General features: G+C 25.9%; 2 protein-coding genes across 2 annotated transcripts; both read left to right on the forward strand.

The window, feature by feature from the left end:
* Positions 1–1,825: 1,825 nt before the first annotated feature.
* Positions 1,826–3,430, forward strand: LOC124942518 (40S ribosomal protein S29). The gene is made up of 3 exons (XM_047483038.1): positions 1,826–1,970; positions 3,027–3,126; positions 3,248–3,430. Exons 1-3 carry the CDS (start codon positions 1,909–1,911, stop codon positions 3,254–3,256), a joined length of 171 nt encoding a protein of 56 aa, XP_047338994.1. The 5' UTR covers positions 1,826–1,908; the 3' UTR covers positions 3,257–3,430.
* Positions 3,431–12,758: 9,328 nt separating this feature from the next.
* LOC124943999 (QWRF motif-containing protein 2-like) lies at positions 12,759–16,715 on the forward strand. Its single transcript, XM_047484457.1, has 6 exons — positions 12,759–14,542; positions 15,645–15,764; positions 15,843–15,959; positions 16,036–16,125; positions 16,212–16,319; positions 16,397–16,715. Exons 1-6 carry the CDS (start codon positions 13,115–13,117, stop codon positions 16,454–16,456), a joined length of 1,923 nt encoding a protein of 640 aa, XP_047340413.1. The 5' UTR covers positions 12,759–13,114; the 3' UTR covers positions 16,457–16,715.
* The last annotated feature ends 7,307 nt before the right edge of the window (positions 16,716–24,022 follow it).

Here is a 24,022-nt window from a genome sequence, read left to right on the forward strand (position 1 = left end):
TAATAAAATTTATTAATGCTTATAAAAAACAATCACAAATAATTTGCATTAGTACCATTTCAATCATAAAAAATATACATATAAATTAACAATAATAATAAGGTAGAATATTTAGAGCAAAACTTTATTTAACAAAAACAAATGCTTATATAACCACAATTGACAAAAAAAAATTCTTGAGATATTTGCTGATATTAAGCTTAAAAATTGAGACAAACTAATAAAATGAGGAATTGGTCTGATTGGGAGGGTTAGTTTACTCGGGTGACTGAGGCGACTGATCGACTCTAATGTACTCTACCTATAGCATTGACAACAATAGTTGAGCAGATCTTGATGCGTAAAAAATCAGAGGGAAAAAATGGCCAGAGATGATAATAGATAGACGAGAACCTAGAGTTACGTTGGTTTGAAAAAAATTGACGTGGACTTCAATAAAATAAAAGAAAAACTAAATGAATTTTGATTAATAGTGAATTAAGTCGAAAAAAATAGAAAATTAGAGAGTAACGTGACCTTGCTACATGAAAATAAAATAACAAATTTAAGTGGATTAAGCTCTATTCTAAACTCACTTCTTAATAAACTTATATAATCATTCCCAAAACATATTATATGTATTTGAAAATTCATTTGATTATATTTTCTAGTTTATATATGAATGAATCTATGTAAAATTTTGTTTGAAAATTAGGGTTTATGTCTTAACTCAAATACATAAAACTAAACAAAAAAAAAATCAATGAGGCCTAAATAAAATCTCTTATTTGAGGACATCTACAATCTTATTTGAGATAATTGCACAATTAATTTGAAGGTTCCACATTTTATGATGTATTAGAGTGAGTCATAAACTTCTTAACTAATTTATATAAATATATACTAAAATTTTAAGGTTATTTGATACAACAATGTTTCTTAACTAATTTATATAAATATATACTAAAATTTTAGGGTTATTTGATACAACAATGTTTTCAAATGAAGCTAAAATTATGTTAGAATGTTAGTTTTGTCTTTTAACTTTATATTTTTCTTTTCGAGAAGAATATGAACTTTATATTAATTAAAAAAAGGAAAAATATATATAAAAATATTTAGAACTAATATATTGTAACTAGGGAGGATAATAGAGGGTCGGGAAATGCATTTATTATCATCGCCCTATTTTATTTCGGAGATTTTTTTACTACTATCTCTGACTCATTGAATTTTAAAAATTTCCGCGGATACCGCTTATACTATATTTTAAAAAATAAAAACGAGCTTTTAAAATATAATATATTAAAAATTTATCTTATTATAAAGAAATAAATTAAAATCTTTTATAAAATATAATGAATATAAATATATTGATAATTTTATATATTTAATTATGTTTTTAGTGTTCGGGATATAATATGAATGAAATCGGGGCAATTCGGAAAGGGGGACATAAATACCATCTCCAGTTAACTACCGATCAAACCGGGCAAAAACCATCTCAAACGGAATAATTCGGTTCAATTGCCATCCTTAATGTAACAAAACTATTGGAATAATATTTTTGAAACAAATTTTGTATGGAGTTAATTGCTTTGCACACTATTTTATTTTGAGTAATTGTACATTTTTTAATAAATAAACATCAATAAATCATTCAAAATATTCTGCTCATTCAGACAAATAATTCCATCGGAAAATAAAAGTCCCAATCAAACAAGCCCTAAATAATTATAATACAAGAAAGAAAGGCCCATTTGATAAAGCCCAATATTAGATTAAAGATTTCGGCCCTTAGGGTTTTGGTGGGCCAACGTAATCAATACTATATAAACAGCTTCCGCCTTCAATCTCTCATTCTTCAACGAATTAGGGTTTCTGAACGCCACTGCCGCGGGAGAGAAGAATTCGTATCAGAGCTTAAAGATGGGTCACTCTAACGTTTGGAACTCTCATCCGAAGAATTACGGACCTGGATCTCGTACCTGGTAACTTTTATTGTCTTTTCTAATATCTTCTTTTGGATTTCCATGTTGCTTGTATGATGAATATGTTCGATTTCCTGATTTGCGGTAGTTCTGATTGTTTTTTTGGCTGATTATCTCATATTTGCTTGATTATGAATTATAAATTACATAATGATCTATGTAACGATCAGGAGCTAGATTAGTATATATCATTAAGGAATGATTTATAGTCGTAGTTCTGTTGATTGCGTTTTAAACTCAATCGATTTCAGATAAAGTAAGGTTTTTGAATGGTTGATGAGTTTATGATATGAAAAGTTGGAAAATTAACTATCTTTTGATTAGATCATAGTAGATATTAATTGAGATTGAATTTAGTTGGTTTGAATATAATAGATTGGATTAATTCATTGCCTTGTATTTTAAGGATGATTATTACCATGTTCTATGAGAAACAATCAAGCACTCTTCTTCAATTGTGATCTTCGAATCCAAATCTTTATATTCTGAAAAGATGCATAGTTAACATCTCTAGATTAGTAAGTTATTCAATCTGTTTATACTTATTGATATGGATTGCGATTGTATTTTGTTGGGTTGAAAAAATATTAGTTTGGATTAATCCATTATCTTCTATTTTAAGGGGTTATGTTAGCATGTTCTTTGAGAAACAATCAAACACTCTTCTTCAACTATTGTCTTTGAATTCAAATCTTTTGATTGTGTTATAAATTATATTGATTTCAGACATGGTAAGCTTGTTGAATGCTTGATTTGATGTATTTATGTTATGAAAAGTTGCATGATTAACAATCTGTAGATTAGTAAGTAATTGAATATGGATTGAGATTGTATTAATCCATTAGCTTCTATTTTATGGGTTTTTGATAACAAGTTCTTTGAGAGACAATCAAGCACTCTTCTTCAAATGTGATCTTTGAATCCAAATATTGAATGAAATTATAGATTTCTTTATGGGCTGTTTTACTTTTGGTATTTCACATCAATATGCTTGGGTATTGGGATTTCATTCAATTGAATTATAACCCTTTCCTTAATTCATTTGTTTCTTTGCAGCCGTGTCTGTGGAAACCCACACGGTTTGATCAGGAAGTATGGGCTTATGTGCTGCAGGCAGTGTTTCCGCAGCAACGCCAAGGAAATTGGATTCATCAAGGTATGATTTCTCCATTACTTTTTATTAGTCAAATATTACGTAAATTTCAACTATAGACTTTTTCTCAAGATCGATTCCCAGATGCTCATATGTGATTCGTAATTTTTTGTTTTGTTTGCAGTACAAGTAATTTCAAGGTCATTTGGGGGATTTCGAGTCTTCATAATGCAAACTCTCGTCGTTTATTTTAATGTTTTAGCTGTGTTTCTTTTTGTTTCATCGGGAATTATGCGACAGTAATATTGGGATATTGAATTTTATTTAAATTTTTGATGTTTTAATGAACTATTGCACTTTCTATTGATTTTGAGTTTCTTAGTCTACAAATGTTGGCATTGTGTTATGCCAAGGTATTATTACAACAAAGAAATTATAGTTCTATATTTTGTTAACTAAAACTTGAAGTTAATATATTATATTATATGTCCATTCTAGAATTACAACATTACTGAAGAATCAAATAAATTTTAGTGTGAAATATCTTACTTTCAAATATTTTATTTAGTATAGCTTATTGGTAAGGGATCTATTTATGTTATCATTTCTAATAATACCAGTTTTAAGGTATCTATTTGTGTTATCATTCCCAATAATACCATTCATTCTTTTATTGACTAAATTAAATATGTAAATTTGTTTCTCATATACCTAACTATCACACCTCTTAGAAACCTTACAAATTGAACATTTTGAGGAGTATTAAGAGTCTCTTATTGAGTTCTCACCACAAAGATCTCATCAACATATCTTTGAATTTGGATTTAATTATATATCACAACACATTGAAATAACATATTAATGGAGATGTGTGTACAAGATTAAGGAAAATATAAGCGGTAAAAGTTATTTTTTATTGCATTCATTACATTTAGTTTGAAATATCTCTATATACTAACTTGTTATTTGATTTTGCTCATTTCTTATTTACACCATCAACATTTTTTTTTTCACATTGACAATCATGGTGTTTAAGTGGCATTACACTTATTTTTTAAATACAAACAAAATAATAATATTATTATTTTTTAAAATTTAAGCATAAATCTTTCATTTTATTCTTCTTTCTCTCTTCATGTCATTTTTTCATAATAAAACACACCAAAACTTCTCTTCCGTGCTTTTTAAAGAAAAAAATTTATAGTCGATTCTTCTTCTCGAGCCAACGAAAATGAAGGTTTTTTTGCACGATCTTTCCCTAACTACTGTCTTACTCCACTTCGATAGACGAAGATGAAAGTTCAACTTTAGGCATAACATGTTTCACGCAACCATTATAGCTATGTTGATCTGAATTAGTCAAACCTTCACTATGTAAGAATCTTATATCATGGAATAGAAGCTAAAAAACTAAGAATATGAATATTGATTCTCATCCTCCCCAATTGCTCATGCTAATGGAAACATTTAATTGTTTTCATCCTTCCCACTACTACTATTTGACCTCCTTTGCACTTTGACTTCAAAAATTAAACATCAACTCCAATAATATGTCTGCAAACTGCTTTCCAGACTCTTTTATAACCATCCAAACAAACATAAAACCTTTTAAACATGGCTGGACTATTATCAATTTCATCAACTTGGAGACTTCTTAGTTCTTGAGCTTAAGACAAAAGCTTGACATATTGTTCTATCGTGATTGCCTTCAATATCATCTTTAACCATTAGTCTTGTTTTAAACATTTTATCTTTTGTTACATCAACATTTAATTGTTCCTACAAAGTTGTATCAATTCTCTTAATGAAAAAAAAAAAGAAAATAATAAAACAAGAATGTTTAGAAGAACCAAAATCATTGTACTCAATTAAAGATTCCTAAAAAAATCATAACTGAAAAATAATACAATAAAACTTAATTTCTAATTAGACAGTTGATCAAAAGAAACATAAAAATACTTATTTGAAATAATTGGAAATCTTCTAGGTTGGTGAAAAAGTTATTTCGTCTACGTTGACTAGATTATAGTAAGACAGTTGTAGAGGAAAAATCATTATTGTTAGAATATATTATGATATATTTAGTAGATATTTTTATTAATATGCATATTTAAATATATGAATAAAAATATCTACGAAAAATACTCATATATTATAACAATAATATCGTATATAGTTTTAATGTAGAATAAATAAAATAGAGACATGATATTATAAGTTTTAACGGTGTTGCTAGAGACAGAGCGATGGTAGAGAAAAAAGAATATGAATAAAAAAATGTGTAATGCCACATAAGCATCTCGATTTGTGTATGCGTAAAAAAATGTTAACTTTGTACAAAATTAAATATCAATAAATGTACAAATAATTTTACGAAACAAATTAGTATATAAGAAGATATTTCAAACTAAATATAACCAAAAAAAATTAATATTTATTACCCCAAAATATAATATCCATCATTATTTTCGTATGAATGACATAGTCTCGTTCATTGAATAAAAGTTCTAATGTATAGTAAAGTACCCAATTAAATTTTATTGAGATGATTATATAAATAAACAAGAATGATTTTATTAAATGAATAAAATAAAATTGTAAATATATGATCTAACAATGAGACTATCTAAGGATGACAATTAATTTAAGATGGTTAGAGTAATACAAATTAACATAATGAGTTGAAATAATTTAACATATCAAACAAACTCAGCTAATTTTAATTATTTATTTTTAATGGTCCAAATATGAGCTACGAATCTCCACATTCAAGTTGATTATATCAAAGCATATTTAAATCATTTAACTAATAAGCTTAATAAAAAATAACCTTTAATAAAATACAATCTCAAGATCTATTAGTTCTATTTAACCTACATTTAGAAATATATTTTATTCTTAGTTATGATTTTATATATAGACAAATTTCCAGTTCATTAAGCATTTATTTATTAATATTAAGTTAATTAAAGTAAAACAAGATTAGTAGATCTCATATGACAAAGGTCTTGTTTTGTCACTGTTATGTCTGGTGGTTGTCTCCTTTAATCATTTTTAAGGTTACTCATTATCTCACTAATTTGACAGCCTTTTTAACAATCATTAGAATGGTGAAAAAATAGTTTTAAGTCTTGTTTGTTTGTGGTATTAATCTCATCATATTGATTTTTCCCCAAATATTACTTTCATCAAAAATAAGTTATTTTACTCAACATGGATAGATAAGTAGCAAAAGGTTGTATCTAACTATATATATATATATTAGTTTGATTCGCGAATAATTCAAATTGTAAATAAACTTTTCAACTAAAAAGAGCAACAATTGGTTTCTTCTGGTTTATTTATAGAGTAATGATAAAAAAACAGAAATTTAATATTATGAATAATGTCAGAAAAGATGTGTCAACACGTAAATGAACTTAAAATTTAAAAAGAAAAAAAAAATTCATTTTTCAAATCCAATCAGTGTTAATACATGATTCTTATCACAATTAATGACACAAAATTCTCCCTCAATATCATTACTTTTTTACAACATAATCTTTTAATAAATAAATCATTAAGTTCATAACTAAATATTTTATGGTTAATTTTTACTAAAAATATCTTTTCAACAATCCTATCATCATTATACCCGTCTCATACTTAGAGCTCGTTCGGTTTGGGGTTATTTTAAAAATCTAGAGGGAGAAAAAAAATAATGATTGATAATGATTTTAAGGAGTTGATGATTATTTTTGGTAAAAAGACTTAAAAATTATTGATATATATAAATAAAATATAAAATAATAATTTAAAATAGAGAGTATTTTAGTATTTTGGTTAAAGATTTAAGTGTTGTGAAAGATAAAAAGGAATGAAGTGATATTTGATTTTGTATGAGTTTTTTTAAAAACTCATACCGAACAAAGGGTATATAATTTGAAATTTGGTTAATTTTGATTATATTTCTACTTTTCTCACAAATATATATTTATTTTATTGAATAGTGCTTTTTTTAATTATTATTTAAGTTTATTCTTAGCTGACTAGCCTACTCGTCCTTAAATTATAAATATTTGTTAATAATAAAACATGACATTTTAAAATAATGTTATTTAGATACCATGCATGTTTATTTTTATTATAAGAATAATAATATAATATAATACAATTTACTCATTCTCTTTAATTTAAGTCATTTTAAATAAAAATTAAACACATAACATGTTAAAATTCTTACAATTTCTCATAATTTAATTAAAATAAAACATGTACCATTATACTAAATTTTTTTGATAAATATTATATGGATCAGATCTGCAGTAATCTGTAATTAAGAATCTGATTACAAGAACTAAGATGCAGATCTAAAGGTGTTAACTTATTTACAATTATTAAATAATTTAATTAATTAAAAGATTTTATTAAGAGTTATGAGACAATTGTTTTATTTTTGATACATAATGTTTTATTTTTGCTGTGAAGAATCATAGTTAGGTTTTGTTCATATTTTGGGGTTGTTCATAAAATCGGTTTATTTTAAAGTTCAGGTGATTTTTACTTTTTAATAAAAATATTTAAATGATATTAGTATATAATGATTAAAATAAAAAATAACATTTTAATAAAAAAATATTTTAATATATTATTTAAAGAATCACGTTAAATAATTGATAAAAAGGGAGTGTAATTATATTTTTTAATTGAATTGTGTAAATAATCCAAACCAAATAAGTCTTATCTATATATATATAATGATGCTTAATTTTTAAAGTGTCCGGATTGCCGGGTCGAGAGCTGTGGTTAATTTGGATACTTGGGTCGGATTGTGGGTTGACCCGTTTTTAAATTTAAAACGGTTAAAAATAAAATTAAAAATGCTAGAGGTATGTTTCGAACTTGCAACCTAACAAAACAAGTACAACTCTTTAACCAACTAGGCTACAAAGATTTTATATTTTAAATTCAACACCAAATTTGATAAACGCGGGACGTTTTAATATTAATATAAGATCAACTTTTTAACTAACTAATCTATATATATAATGATGCTTAATTTTTAAAGTGTCCGGATTGCCGGGTCGAGAGCTGTGGTTAATTTGGATACTTGGGTCGGATTGTGGGTTGACCCGTTTTTAAATTTAAAACGGTTAAAAATAAAATTAAAAATGCTAGAGGTATGTTTCGAACTTGCAACCTAACAAAAGAAGTACAACTCTTTAACCAACTTGGCTACAAAGACTTTATATTTTAAATTCAACACCAAATTTGATAAACGCGGGACGTTTTAATATTAATATAAGTTCAACTTTTTAACTAACTAATCTATATATATATATAATGATGCTTAATTTTTAAAGTGTCTGGATTGCCGGGTCGAGAGTTGTGGTTAATTTGGATACTTGGGTCGGATTGTGGGTTGACCCGTTTTTAAATTTAAAACGGTTAAAAATAAAATTAAAAATGCTAGAGGTATGTTTCAAACTTGCAACCTAACAAAACAAGTACAACTCTTTAACCAACTAAGCTACAAAGACTTTATATTTTAAATTCAACACTAAATTTGATAAACGCGGGACGTTTTAATATTAATATAAGTTCAACATTTTAACTAACTAATATATAATGATGTTGAGTAAATGAATACTTGTGTCGGATTGTGGGTTGACTCACCCATAAACTTAAAACGGTTAAAAATAAAATAAAAAATGTTATCCGTAATTTTTTTTCACGGTTTTTATATTATACTCGTGAAAATGCACGGGCTAAATGCTAGTTGTTTAAAACTTTGGAACATTTATAAAAGAAAAAAAAATGTATTTTTATTTTATTCATGGTACAAATATAAGGAAAGTTTTTCTCAAACAAAAAAATAAATACAATGAAAGTGATCTTATGTGAAGACTTTATTAATTAAAATCTATTATACATATATTAAATGAGATGAAAGAGTTCATGTTTTATGTAAGCACACATTTATTTTTATTTTTATTAAATTTATTTATTTATTTCGAACATTAAAAAAAGTATAAATTAAATTTAACATTTGAATTTACAATATTATTGAATGATTGATGAATATTTACAAAAAAAAAAAAAAAACATTCTTACAATTTAACATTAGATTTTTTTATTTGATGGGTTATATTCAATTATTAATTAAAACAAATGCCTTATTAATTTTATTGTGAAGTTACAGTTTGACCCCCATTGATTTTTCTAAAGAAAGTTTGACCCATTGATATTTATTATTTTTGATTTTGAATTTTGAAATAATAAGTATAATGAATAGTGATAGCCTTATTAATACATACATATACTTAGATCACGGGATATAGAATAAATATATTATTATTTTCCTGACATCTTGTGAGAATATTATTACAAGTATATATGTTTTATTATTATTAATAGATATAAATAAAAAATAATTTATATAAACCTAAAATTAGGTATGATAATTCATGTCGGGTACGATTGAGGAAAGGTTAGAACAATATTAATTTAACGACTTATTTAATAATTTGTGTCAAAATATCTAATATTAACTTAATTGTTTATCTGAAATTATCTAAATTTAACTCGAATTGACCTATTTTAACTCGAACACAAACTAATTTAATTAATATCACATTTATATTTTAAATTAAAAGATATATAATACAAATGAACCTCGTTTCGGCTTGAACATAAAAATACATAATCAAAGTCTGATTTTTTTGGGTCAGTTTAAATGTATTTTCACGTCTAGTCGGAAATTGTTAATCCTAAATGATATTAATTTCCAATAAATATAATATTAAAAAAATTTATTTCTATAATTTATTAATGAATTTGTTTTGAAAATATTGTATATAATGATTTGCGGGATTTCTCAAAACATGGCGAGAATGGTAGTTAAAAATTTATCAAATTAGAATAGGACGGGAATGTTCCCTTCTCGATCCGTAACATTGACATACTTAAAAAATAAATAAATATATAAAAAATTGTATCCTATCCTAAGCTAACCCAAGAAAATGAGTGTAGAATGGTAGCTTTATTATTAATTAATTAAGTTGCTAATTAAGATTGCAAGGAAAATATTAATTATATAATAGTGTCTAATCGTAATTATATATATATATATATATATATATATTATATAAAAAAATATTTAAGAAGATAGTCTTTAAAGAAAAATGTTTTGAATAAGAATTTTTTTTAATAAGATCTCACTAAAATGTTAGAGCTCGGTTTTATTTTATATTTTGTATGAAAATATATGTTTTATTAATATATTTTTCACCTTTGATTCAATAGACATTTTATCTTTTATATTTATCATCATAATATTTTATTGGGAGATTCTATTTTCTTTAAATCATTAACGAAATATATTTATTTTTAAAAATTATCAAAATAAAAATAATTTTAAATCAGAAGTTTATGTCTAATAGGAGGGATGTGCAAAAATTGTCATAATTTAATTTTTCTAAAAATAAATAGTTGATTTGTATTTATTTTGTTGAGAAGGGAGTCAAATTGTCAATATTATAAATATTGAAAATTTTATCTCAACTTACACTCATTTCAAAAATGATAAAGAAATCTAAGTACAATATTCAAATAATAAAATCCTTACATAATAAATAAAGTCAATTTATAGGAAAACATAAGATATTATAATTTTAGTTACAACCATAGATTTTATTCAAATCTCAAACTTAATTCATAACATTCAATTAAATTAATAACTTTATTAACATCTCTTTCTATTCAAATCTCAAATTAATTTTTTTTTTGTAAGATATATTTTAATCCTTTTCACATAAATCAATAAATTTTAGAATCATTGTGTCGAAAAAAATAAATATTGTGTCAATCCAATTTTTTTTTTCTTGTAAAAACTAACCCAACAATACAACAATTTAAATAAATATATTTTTAGTGTGAATTTAATATATTTGATTACAATGCAAACATAATACATTTTATGGCTAATACTTAATTTTAATTGAGTGATGACTAACTAGGGTAGGGTGTTAGCTATTCAATCAATTTATTTATTTTTTATGTAAAAAGGATAATTAAAGGAAGTAGACATTAAAACTAAATGAATGGTTTTTTTAGAAACATTTGAGTGAAAGATATTTTGGTTGAATGATCTTTGTTACTTTTGTAACTTATTTGTTACCAATATTTTTTTAGTTTTTTGAAAAAAAAAAAAAATCAATCATGTTTATTACAAAAACCTAGATCAAATTTCTTTCATAACTTGATTTAAAAAAATTATTAAAAATGTTTTTTTTCATCGACTCTTCAATTTAAAAGAGTTTAATCGAATTCATCACATTTTTTTTATAGTTGTCACAAAATACTAATTTCTAAAATATATATATATATATATTTTCTTTATTAGTTAATTATTTATAAATATTGAACAATAATTAATTAAGAAAATATTAAATTAAATTAAAATATTAATTTTATGAATATTTGAACATTAATCTGCTCAAAATAATTTTTTGTTGTATTTATATTATATTTAACATAAATAAATAAACACTTTATACACAAAACTACTTTAAAACAACAACAATAAACCATATCTAGATGTTGCACTTGTCCTTGTGATTAGTCATTATTTTTTTCAAGACACCATTAAAAGAGTAGAAAAATCTTTTAATGATTATTAACATATATGTATAGATAAAATAGATTGTAAAAGAAGAAAAAATGTTACCAAGTAATCTTAATTATCTTAAGAAAAATAATACAACAAAACTTATAAAATCACAAGTGCTTGGGTTCACACTAGGGTATTTAATTGTGTGTATAAAAAAACGAAAGTTACATAGACGGATTTACATAAGGGACTTAGGTGGGCTTACGCTCACCACGAAAAAATATATATATATTACAGTCAATACAAATGTGACGTTACCGGTAAATTAATCGTTCTTCTCGAATATTTACGAGCTTAATAACTTTTTAAATATTTTTTTTCTTATTTTTTAAAATTTTTATTTGTTATTTTCATGTCAATTTTTTGTCGTTATTTGCTTAAATATTTTTTTTTTCATTTTTAATATATATGAATTTTTTTCAAATAATAAATAAATAAATGTGACATTACCTACTAATTTTTTAATTTATTACACTATTTTCTTAATATAATTTTAAAATAATAGACAAAACTTACTTTTATCTATTATCGTTTTATCTATAATTTTTGTTTAAACTTACCCTAAATTTTTTTCAACTACAACTATGATTCCCGATCGTCAATGTTCAATTATAATTTGAAACGTTTTAAATTAAAATGAATACTTATTCGATAGTCGAGATATCTTCTTAACATAAATAAAAATGGTTAAAAAAAATGAGCATTCACACTAACATTGTTAAGGAAATATGCTTCCATGTGATCCTTAATCCAAAATATAATCACATTATTCCTAAAATTAATAATTAAATCTAACTTAAAAGTGGAAAAGTATTAATTAAGAGATTAAACATCTCATATTTGATTCTTACTTAAACTATGACTTAAATTTAATATTGAAATAATTATAATAAAAGTTGTGGACCAAACAAACAGACTTGTTATAAAGAATAATAAAATAATTATATGAATTTATTAAAAAAGTATAACATAATTGAAATAATTATAATAAAACACAAATAAATAAAAAGTTAGTTTATAATGAAAATCGTGATTTTAGCGTAACGTCTTCCCAAATACCCCAAAACCACTCTAGATGTACGACACTTCTACTGTATACTCTCAAATCTCATCTCTCATTCTCTCTCTCTCTTTCGCCGTGAAGAACATCATCACGAATCTCTACAGGTATTCGCATTCTCGATTCATAGAATGTAAGATCACTCGCAGATTCATTTTCAATCTCCTTTTTCAACACATTATTCGAATCTCTTCAAGATTTCGCACTTTTAGCTGTTTTTTCTGGATAAATTGGAGCGGTTACTCGATTTTACTCGGTTTTACAAGCTTTTACTCGGTTTTACTCGGTTTTAATCGGTTTGATTGAGGCAATGTGACGATAGTTTGTGATCAGTGATAGTAATGATGGTGGCTGCTGTATCTGTATCTGTATCTGGACCGGTAGAACGGCAAAATAGCAGAATCAATTCAGGCGAGGCACATCGGAGACCGCCATTGTTGCCGTCAGAGAGAGATAATGGTGTATCTGGACCTAAAAAAACGAAATCAAGGCAAGTTTCTTCTAGGTATATGTCTCCTTCTCCATCAACTTCAACTTCAACTTCTTCGAGTTTTTCTACATCTTCTACTCCTAGGAGATGTCCATCTCCTTTAGTTTCTAGAAATTCGGCATCGTCGGCGTTGAGTACGCCGGCATCGGGAGTGAAACGGTCCGTATCGGCGGACAGACGTAGGTCGTTGTCTTCACGTCCATTAACGCCAGATCTTGAATCGAGGCTTAAGAATGTGAGTGAAGTTTCAGCTGCTACTAGGTTACTTGTTACTTCCACTAGAAGCTTATCTGTTTCGTTTCAAGGAGAAGCGTTTTCGCTTCCAATTAGTAAGACAAAAGTGACTCCGTCGTCTCCGAATTTGAGTAGTGTGAGAAAAGGTACGCCGGAAAGGAGAAGATCTATCACGCCTTTGAAAGGAAAGGTTGATGGAGGTGTAGATCAGGTTGATAACTCGAACTCGAAGTCAGTTGATCAGCATAGATGGCCGGCTAGAACTAGGCAACCGAATTTTCTTGGGAGGAGTTTGGATTGTTCTGATGACAGACATAAGCTCTTTGGATCTGTTAGTTTGATGAGGACACTGCAGCAATCTATGATTGATGATACACGACGTAGTCTTGATTCTGGTAATGGTGATATGCGGAAAGCAAGTAATCTATCCCCAGAAGGAAATTCCATTAATGAGTTTGCTGTGCCTTCAGATCTTACTGCCTCTGATTCAGACAGTGTTTCTTCTGGTAGTAACTCAGGGGTGCATGACTTTGGTGGAATAGCCCGTGGTCGAATAGGGCGAACAGGAAAAGATGGTTCGGCTAGGTTTTGGCAGGAGACAAATAGTCGGTTAAGGAGGTTACATGATCCTGGCTCACAATCACTGATGAGTCCTGTGGCCAAATTTATGCCCTCATCCAAGTTTGGCCAGCCTAAAAAGTTCCAGACAGATAGTCCGGTGTCTTCTCCAAGAACTATCTCATCTCCTCTTAGAGGAGGTGGTATTAGGCCCGCTTCGCCTAGTAGAACCGTGTCATCATCACCATTGAGGAGGACTGCTAGTCCTTCTCGGGTGAGGAATTCAGTTGGTGGAATTATCAATAGTAGTTTTAATGAGACCCCTTCTGTTCTTAGCTTTGCAGTTGATGTCCGAAGAGGAAAGGTGGGGGAAAATCGCATTGTTGATGCGCATATGTTAAGGCTCTTTTATAATCGGTATTTGCAATGGCGGTTTGTAAATGCTAACACCGAATCAGCATTGTTGACACAGAAACGAAGTGTGGAGGTAATTTTCTTCCAGCTATGTTTTCTTGAGACTTGTCATTCTTATCATTTGGATTCATTTTGTACATATATGAATGTGCAAAATATGAGGTTCATTGTTTTGAATGAAATTATGTGATTGTTTGGTGGGTTATTTGGAAATAATCTCTCAAATAATCCACATCAAAGAAGACCTTAGTGGTAGCTGCTTCCATAATGTTCTTCACTAATGAGCCATTACCCTTACCATTTTAAAACTATGATATCCTTGATCATCTTGGTTGGCCTACACGTGATTATTCAAGCAAAGTTGAGCTTAGATGATCAATGATTGTATATTTTTTCTATGTTTGCTAGTTGCTTAAAGTTCACGCTCTCTTTGCTTAGGGGAACATTTTGTTTTACTGTAAATCATCTACAATTTGCTTTTATAAGCCTCTTTAAAGAAATCCCTCTTAAGATTAGCTTTTGCATTATGTCAATTTTCTTGAAAAACTTAGTTGATGTTGTCAAGTAGTTGTTCATTCTTTGGCAAGCAGTTTCCTTAAATGCGATGCTGATTAAGATGAGAAGCTTAGAATGAAGATAAATGAGTGAAAGACCTGGCCTAACAACTTACTGCCAGGAGGTTGATATAACAGATGCTAGGGCTTGAACCTCTACCCCTAATAGAAGGTCTTTCCGTGTACCTCTCGTTATTCATGACAGAACCCTTTCCAGGAAAAAAAAAGATTAGTTATACATGCGATCTTATCTATCTTCACTGTTGTAGAAGAATATTATGATTAGGTGTATTCTGTATTTAAATAAAGGTCACGATCCATTTGGAATAAATTTTGGCAACTATTTCCTCCAGATGAGAACAATTACTTGGATATAGAACTAGTACATTGTCTTTTCTGATCTTGGGACAATGGTTAGGATTTAATAACAAGGGATGGCGGGGATTTAAGAAGGATGGGCCGGCAAGAGATAACTGCACCAGCCCTTGTGTAGTTGAATTGTGTTAGATCAATAGTTTTAATAGATGTCTGCATTTAGATTCTCATTATCTGAATATTGAAATGTAAAAGAGCTTCTTTTCTTTTATACTTTTGCTTAATTTGAATCTTTATCGATAACAGAAGAATCTGTGGAATGCTTGGAGAACGATCTCAGACATAAGAGATTCAGTGACAAAGAAAAGGCATCGATTAAAGTTGCTGAAACAAAAGTTGAAGCTGGCCTCCATTCTCAAAGAACAAGTAAGAATCTTTGACCCTTTTTTAATTCCGGTTTTAATAATGGGGGAAATGGAGATAAATGTATGATAATGAATGTAGATGAAAAGTTTGGAAGATTGGGCGTGTTTGGATAAAGATCATTCGATTTCATTGTTTGGAGCAATAAAAGCTTTGGAGGCTAGCACTCTTAGACTTCCGGTTGTAGGAGGAGCCCTTGTATGTTGTTCTTCTTCTCCTTCTTCTTCGTCTCTTTCACGAGTCTGTCTGTCTGATTACTTCTTCTTAAAAGCAGGCTGATGTACAAAGTATAAATGATGCTATCAATTCAGCTGTTGATGTAATGCAGGCAATGGGTTCATCAATTTGCTCCCTTCTCTTGAAGGTAAGTAGTAGTAATAATAATCTCATTTACCAATTACAATAATTCAATATATTAAAATAAAGTTGTATAAATATTATTTATAATAGGTTGAAGAATTGAATAGTTTAGTGGCTGAACTTACAAGGGTGATTGGCAAAGAGAAAGCTCAACTTGAACAATGTAAAGAGTTCTTATGGTCATTATCAGCAATGCAGGTACACTCAATTTTGATTATAGTTACTTTTTATGGTCATTATCATCTCTTTAAACCAATATCATAATCATAAATCAGGTTAAGGACTGCAGTTTGAGAACACACACATTGCAACATAACCGCGAACCAACAGCCTGACTACACATGTAGTAGAGAAACTGATGAACCCGAACCCGACCCATTTTAAAACAACCTAACTTCACATTGACTTTCTCAACATTACCGACAACCCACCCCGAATGATTAGGTTTTACTTTCTTGAAAATTAGCCTAAAGCAAGCCCTAAGCCTCTCATTGTTCATGGTGTATGGTTTATTGTATTACTAATTAACTTTTCTTTTTGGAAACCCTTAATGTAAAAATGTTACCAATTAGATCATCATTAAACTAATCATGTGTTTCTTAAATTTTAAAAAAAAAAAATAGATTAAAGGGTTTTATTACCCTGTAGTTTTATTTATAAAGAAAATGTTTATCAAAATAAATTCCAACTTGTTTAGTTCATGTTCAATTTCTCTATAATTTAAGTGAACAATTATAGAATGAAAGTAATTTAATTCACATTGCTTGTGTTTGTTTTGTATTTGGGGGTAGTAGATAAAAAGATTATTAATATTTAAGGAATAATATTCTCTTAATTTATTTATTATTATTAATTATTGTATTGCTATTATTTAATATTTTTATATTTAACAATTAATGAAATTTTAATTAATATATATAAAGTAATTATAATATAATATTTATGTGAATTATATTTATTTAGTTTAAATGTTACTTGTTGGTTGTGATAATTTATAAAGTAAAATTATCAAAATGTAAAAATAAATAATATTATTTATAATTTATTAAGTTATATTAATAAAAGGGGGTAATAAGTATTCTTTTTTTTTGCTCATTCTAAGTATTTATTTAATTTGAAATTATAATATTACAATTATTTATATAATTATATTATATGATAAATTATGTAATATATATATATATATTTTAATATATAATATATAATATAATAATAATAATATTAATAAAAAAAGTATCTATATAAGAATAAACTTATATTATTCTAAAATAAAGTGTGGATAGTGTGAGGGTTTAACTATTAAGAAAGTATTATTTATTTATTTTTAAAATTAATTTTATATTTAATTATATATATAATAATACTCTTTTAAAATAACTATTATTATATTAAATAGATTTTTAATTTTCTGAGTTTATAAATATCCAACTATTTTAAGTCAATTTTTTTATTTTAATTGTTTTATACATTATAGTTTTATTTATAATATTTATTTTGTATTTAAAAAAAAAAAATGGGACAATCCCGCAAACACACTTAATCATTTAACCAGGCGCAGCCCAGGAACTTAGGATTGGTATCCACCTCTTTTTGCCGCTAAGCTAGAAGAGGGGATCATTTATTTTGTATTTATAGAAGTACTAGGGTCATTTTTTTACTTATTTTAAATTTGTTAAGAAAGAATAAAACTACAAAATGGTGTTCTTTAGGGTTAGTTTGATTATAAGTATAAATAAGTCTAATTGTGTAATAAGGGATTAACTTTAATGACTAAATTATGTTCTATAATTAAAATCTAACATACTTTAGATTTTATAAAATAAATTAGATAATCTAAACTATATAAAAAAAAGTTTAAGGAATTAACAATATCAAATTCATCAAATATAGTTTTAAAATATATTTATTTTAAAATAAAGTAATCAAAATAACCGATTTATGATTAATGACGATTGGGATGCAGTGGACCCACCAATAAGTTCAATGATGTGGTAATTAAAAAAAGTGAACTTTTTTACAATAAAATTATTATTTTTAATTCAAAACTTATAAATAAATAATTAAATATCACTTTTCAGATATTAAAAAGTAATTTAAATTTAAGAACTAAAATTCTTTATTAATATATCAATTAAACTATATTAATACAATCGTAGGAGTGCTACTACACCTCATTTATAACATTTTGTATCGTGTTTATACTATGTATCTATTTTCATTAATATAATAATGTATATAAATAAATAACAATATTATGATTAATGTTTATAGTAAAATTCATGAATTTAATCGTAGAACTTGCTATCTCACAGACTTAGGTGAATAGCCACATTTTATTTTCAATAGACAAGCAAAATTCATTAATTATAAGATTCTTATATTAAAGAAATTTATAATCCAAAAGAACAGGTATATTATATTATTTTTTTATATTGTTTTTAAGATTATATTTCTTTACTTTACTAATAATAGTTAATATACTAAATAATCTGTATAAAATTTTCACATTACTCATATAATTTAAAATTTGATTATGATTCTCATCTTATATAGTTGAACCAACTAAAAGAAATGAATTTAGTTTATAAATTTAAACGTTTTTAATAAAAATTAAACATAAAATTTTATTTTTTTTAACTAAAAGACATTTATATAGATAAAAATATTCATTTCATCAATCACATTATAAACAGAAAATGAGAGAAATTTTGAGAAAAAAAATTATTGAAAAAAAATGACAGTAATTAAAAAAATAAAAAGAATTATAGCACGATCTAAAATTGTCATTTATCATATTCATATGTTAAAAATTAATAATCTTGCTTAAAAAATACAATATCTCATTTTCGATTATCATTAAAAACGTCATTAGTTAGATATACACGAGAAAATTATTATGAAACTTGATTCACCCTTTCAATGATATTAATGTCCTTCCATAGAATAGCTCTTTTAAAGATATCATCATTATTTCAACAAAATTTATATAACAAACATAGTGCACTCTCTTCTAATACACCTTTCATGAAGATATCATTTTCTATATTTATCATTTCCATGTTAAAAAAACATAGTCACAATTGCTTAAACATAACAAATGATCGTTTCCAAATGGTAACCAAAAAAACAATCGATCATCAGAATTCAGCCTTATTACTAAAGAGTAGAGAAACAAGACCTTCAATCTTTCGTAACCCTCCATTCTCGAACATGAACCGATATCTCAGCAACCAACCATCATCACAATTCTTCTTTCGCAGCCCAAAAACAATATAGCATCAACTAGTTATAATATGGAGTCAATATTCAAAATGACCTTTTTTTACACCACTAACAAAAAAACCCTTCTCCTACTGCAGATTTTGCAGTCGCGCTCTGCATAAATCAATCAAACGTTATAAACATTTAGTAGCTAACTTCAACTCAACAGAATAGTTCTTATCGAGTTAATCTGAACATTCTAAGCTTCTTTGATGAAAAAATCATTTGTATTTAACATGAGAAAGTTCATGATCCAAATAACCAACTTTTCCAAATCCTAATAACCCTTCATCAAGAAAGAAAAGAAGCGAAAAACGTATGTGTTTCATTGGGCATATCTTACTGTAGTGAAGGTGGGATTCGAGGAATAGGTTGCCCAACTGCAGCCCAATGAGTCAAAAGCCTTTGAACCATTCTCTCAATATTAGACAATCTTGTTTCAAGTTCCTCGAGTTCTTGTTCAGCAACATTGACACGTTCCTCTGCTTGTCTTAGATCTTCCTCGACATAAACCCTCCCCTCGCGACGATCAAGTCCATCAATGTGTTGTAAAGGTGTGATCCTACACCTCTTAACTGATGATGATGATGATGTTCTCTTTGTAGTAGCCCCCATATGTTTAATTTTGCTAACATTTTCAAATAAAATATCAGATTGATTCTTCAATGACAAGAACAATAATCATCTATACTTATTTCCATTGATTGTGTACTATATATATATAACATTCATGATAAATAATTAATCAGATGAATTTGTAAGAACAAAATTGATTTAAAATAGCGAAACCTGATTTAAAATAGTGAAACCTGATCTAAAATACACAAAGCGAACGGATTTATCTTCCATTATCGAACATATATGAATGATAAACATAATGATATCAATTCCATTATCGAACATATAAGAACGATCTATAATCTGAACTAGGGCTAATTGAAGGAGAATAACGATAGAATCATAGAACAAAAGAGAAAGAAGAATACCAGTTCGTCGTTCTACGATCGATAACCTCGTCAGTTCAGATGATGATGCAGATCTATCTTCTTGATCTTCCTCTTTCTCTCTCTAAAAATCTCTCTTTCTCTCTCCTCTGGTTTGATTTGAATGCTCTGTTCATATATATTGGTAAACCCTAATTTGCTAAAATACGCGGGTAAGGATATATATATTACTTACAAATTATATAATAAATCAAAATTAAATTAAACCAAAAATTATGTATTATGATAAAATTAAAATAAATTAAATTGGGTGTGAATGGAAAAAAAATATATTTATTTTTGACAATTATTTTATTCTAATAATATTTTAAAATATATATTTATAAACTTGGGTTTAAATAGAAAATATTTGTTTCTAATAGACCTGAACTATATACTGGGCCTGGGCCCTATGCTATATAGATTTCGGACCTAATGTTTGGGCCGATCTATATATATTTAAATTTAAATTTCTTCTATTTAGAGAATTTTAAAAATAAAATAATTAGAGAGTTCATTGCAAAATGACAATTCTACCCTAAAAATTATGTAAGATATTCAAATATACAATCAAAATTAGCAAAAATAATAATAATAAAATAAAAATGCATGCATACTTACTTGGGTGGTGCATTCAAACTAATATGAGTTATGTAGTATGATATAGAGTATATTCAAATAACCAAATTAATCTGATTTTCCTTTATTAATTAAAGTTAAGATTTACAAATAAATTTTACTACTATACAAATGTATCTTTCATTTATTGAAAAGTCGTTTGCTAAAATGTGAAACATCTATGCAATTCTTATAGAAAAAACAAAATAATAATCTATTTATGCAGAGTACACCTACATTAAAAATTAAAGTATTATTGTATTATTACACTATTGAAATAATCAAATCAAATTTGATTCGTGATAAACTCAAATCACTCAACTTCTCATTAAGTGTAATATATTCGGTTTGGTCGACTTATTGACAAAAATGAACATCCAAACCAAATCATTGACATCGGTTTGTTAAATTTCAATTGGTTCGATTGGAACGGTTAAAAAATCGATTTATTCGATTTGATTACAAATTTATTAAAATAAATTATACATATATATATCACTAACGAAGAGATATATTTTTATGTAAATAAACAAATACAAATATTATGAATAAGGTAACATAATTCATGAATCTCTATCATAATTTTCAAAATACAAATTCATTATACTAAGATTTATTTTTTACTAAACCTCATACTAAAAATGAGTCAACAATTGTAAAATTAAATTTATATACTATTAATAATTAATATTTTTGATAATCTAAATACCACAAACATTTAATTTTATAATATTCTCTCATTATTATTAGTTTAAATGTGTTATAAGTAATGACCTAATAGTTATAATACTTTATTTATCATTGCCGGTTTAAAATATTATTTTTGTTCCGTCTTATTTCAATATTAATTTTTAAACATTTAGTCAGTTTGAACGATTTGATTGGCGTTGAACCGACACATCAAATCGTTGGGATCAATTTGATAAAAATGAAACCATAATTAATTTGGTTTTACCAATTCAGTTTGATTTTCAGGTTGGTTTGAACGGCTTGGTTGGTTTACTCACCCCTTACTTCTCATAATACACCCTTGTTTATTTTATTTATATTTATTAATAATATGCAAAATAAGATTTTGAATGTAAATTATTATTTTCTTGGTGATTGATTAAATAGAAAATGTTATCAATCCTTGTAAAGTAAAAGAAAAATCACAAGAATCCACTTTTCAACATTTTATCCCTCCCCCACTTTACTTGGTCATGTTTATCATCCATATATATTAATTGAATAGAATGATAAATTTGAAAGGTGAAAAAAGAGAAATTTGATTAAAGTTGAGAACTTGGTTAGAAACTCCCTATTTTTAGTAAGAATCTATCTTCTCTCCCTATTTTGGCATGTGATTCATTTCATCAAGCCATGAACATGAACTTAAGGCACACAATTAACTAATGAGAATTTCATATTATTGGTCCATCTAGAAAAAAGTTTTAGTTTTAAAATATATATAATTATTTTTTTCATAATATTATCTCTTACAAATTAATATTTAAAAAAAAAAAACTTTATGGACATTTATTAGTTCAAATTCAAACACAAATTCAATTCAAGAAAAAGTGTTTAGGAATGAGTCTTAATAGTTGGTCAACTAATATAAGCTATTGACATAATAAATTATAAATATTAAGGTGTTCCATAATTAACATCCTATTTTGAATTATTATTATTATTAGTTAATAGATAGATTGTTCATCTAATTAATTCAAAGTTTATATTTCAGAATAACAAAATATAGCATTACCTATAGAAAACAATATTTTAGTAACAAAGAAGATTTTCCAGCTTATCAAGAACCAACTCTTTTTTAATTATTTTCTTGCATATATATATATATATATATATTTTATTTTTTTTTAAATTGTATTTGGGCTACAATATTTTGGAATATTAATGATTTTTTTTCAAATATTATCATCAAAGTAATAATAGAGACATGTAAACCAATCTAACATTCAAAATAAATTTAAAAACAAACAAGATATAATAAAAAGGAGATAATATTTTAAGTTAGATTAAATAAATTATAACTTTATCCTTCAAAACTTGGTAGATGATATTTCTTTAAGATTTGTCTTATCTATCTTTTTCCAAAACTAGTCAAGTATGAAATTTGTCCATATTTATTTTTATCAAAAGTTTAAATTTTTTATATTTGCATGTAATATTATTTTACCATAACTTTTTAATCAAAAGTATATCTTCACTTAACATTTTTTTTCAATTTTTTTGTTATAATTTCCAATACTATTTAATGTTAAAAGAGTATATCTTTACTTAACATTTTTTTCAATTTTTTGTTATAATTTCCAATACTATTTAATGATATTATGTATGATGTCAATTTTTTGGTTTTAGAATAGTTCTGATTTTCCGATTTGAGATGAGCTCGATATTAATATTTGTATTCACATTCTCATTCTCCTAAAATCTCATCTTAATTATGCCCTAAATACGGTAAAAACATTTAATTTTTTATATTTTATAAAAAATTAAAGTTTTTTTTTAAAATAATAATATGGATTTTAAATATATTAGGATATATATTGAAAAAAATTGTATCTACAAACATAAACCTAATAATATGTTTTTTTTTCTACTTCTTATGATTTTTTTGGCATTATAAAAATGTGATTAAAAATATTTATGTGAAAATTTTATTACACTATATATTTTTTATTTGCACCATAAATCTCAATTTCACATAACAAACAATATATAAATATTTAAATTAATTAAGATAGACATGAATTACATAAAAGAATCAAATATATAAGAAATATGTTTTCACCTAATCAATAAATATAAATAAAAAAATTAATTAAAGTATATATAAATTACATAAAAGAATCAAATAACAAATTTGTTTTCAGAGAATCAATAAATATAATATCAAATATATAAATAAATAAGAAATTAATTAAAGTATATATAAATTACATAAAAGAATCAAATAACAAATTTGTTTTCAGAGAATCAATAAATATAATATGAAATATATAAATAAATAAATAAAGAATTTGTTTTCACATAATCAAA

The sequence above is a fragment of the Impatiens glandulifera genome, chromosome 6 (assembly GCF_907164915.1).
Source record: "Impatiens glandulifera chromosome 6, dImpGla2.1, whole genome shotgun sequence".
Classification (NCBI taxonomy): domain Eukaryota; kingdom Viridiplantae; phylum Streptophyta; class Magnoliopsida; order Ericales; family Balsaminaceae; genus Impatiens; species Impatiens glandulifera.

What these genes read in the sequence shown, in the direction of transcription:
- LOC124943999 (XM_047484457.1), top strand. Translation starts at nt 13,115, where the DNA reads ATGATGGTGGCTGCTGTATCTGTATCTGTATCTGGACCGGTAGAACGG. An exon ending in TTTGCTCCCTTCTCTTGAAG is followed by an intron (nt 16,126 to 16,211) that starts GTAAGTAGTAGT and finishes TATTTATAATAG; the next exon opens with GTTGAAGAATTGAATAGTTT. An exon ending in GGTCATTATCAGCAATGCAG is followed by an intron (nt 16,320 to 16,396) that starts GTACACTCAATT and finishes ATCATAAATCAG; the next exon opens with GTTAAGGACTGCAGTTTGAG.
- LOC124942518 (XM_047483038.1), top strand. Translation starts at nt 1,909, where the DNA reads ATGGGTCACTCTAACGTTTGGAACTCTCATCCGAAGAATTACGGACCT. An exon ending in GGACCTGGATCTCGTACCTG is followed by an intron (nt 1,971 to 3,026) that starts GTAACTTTTATT and finishes GTTTCTTTGCAG; the next exon opens with CCGTGTCTGTGGAAACCCAC.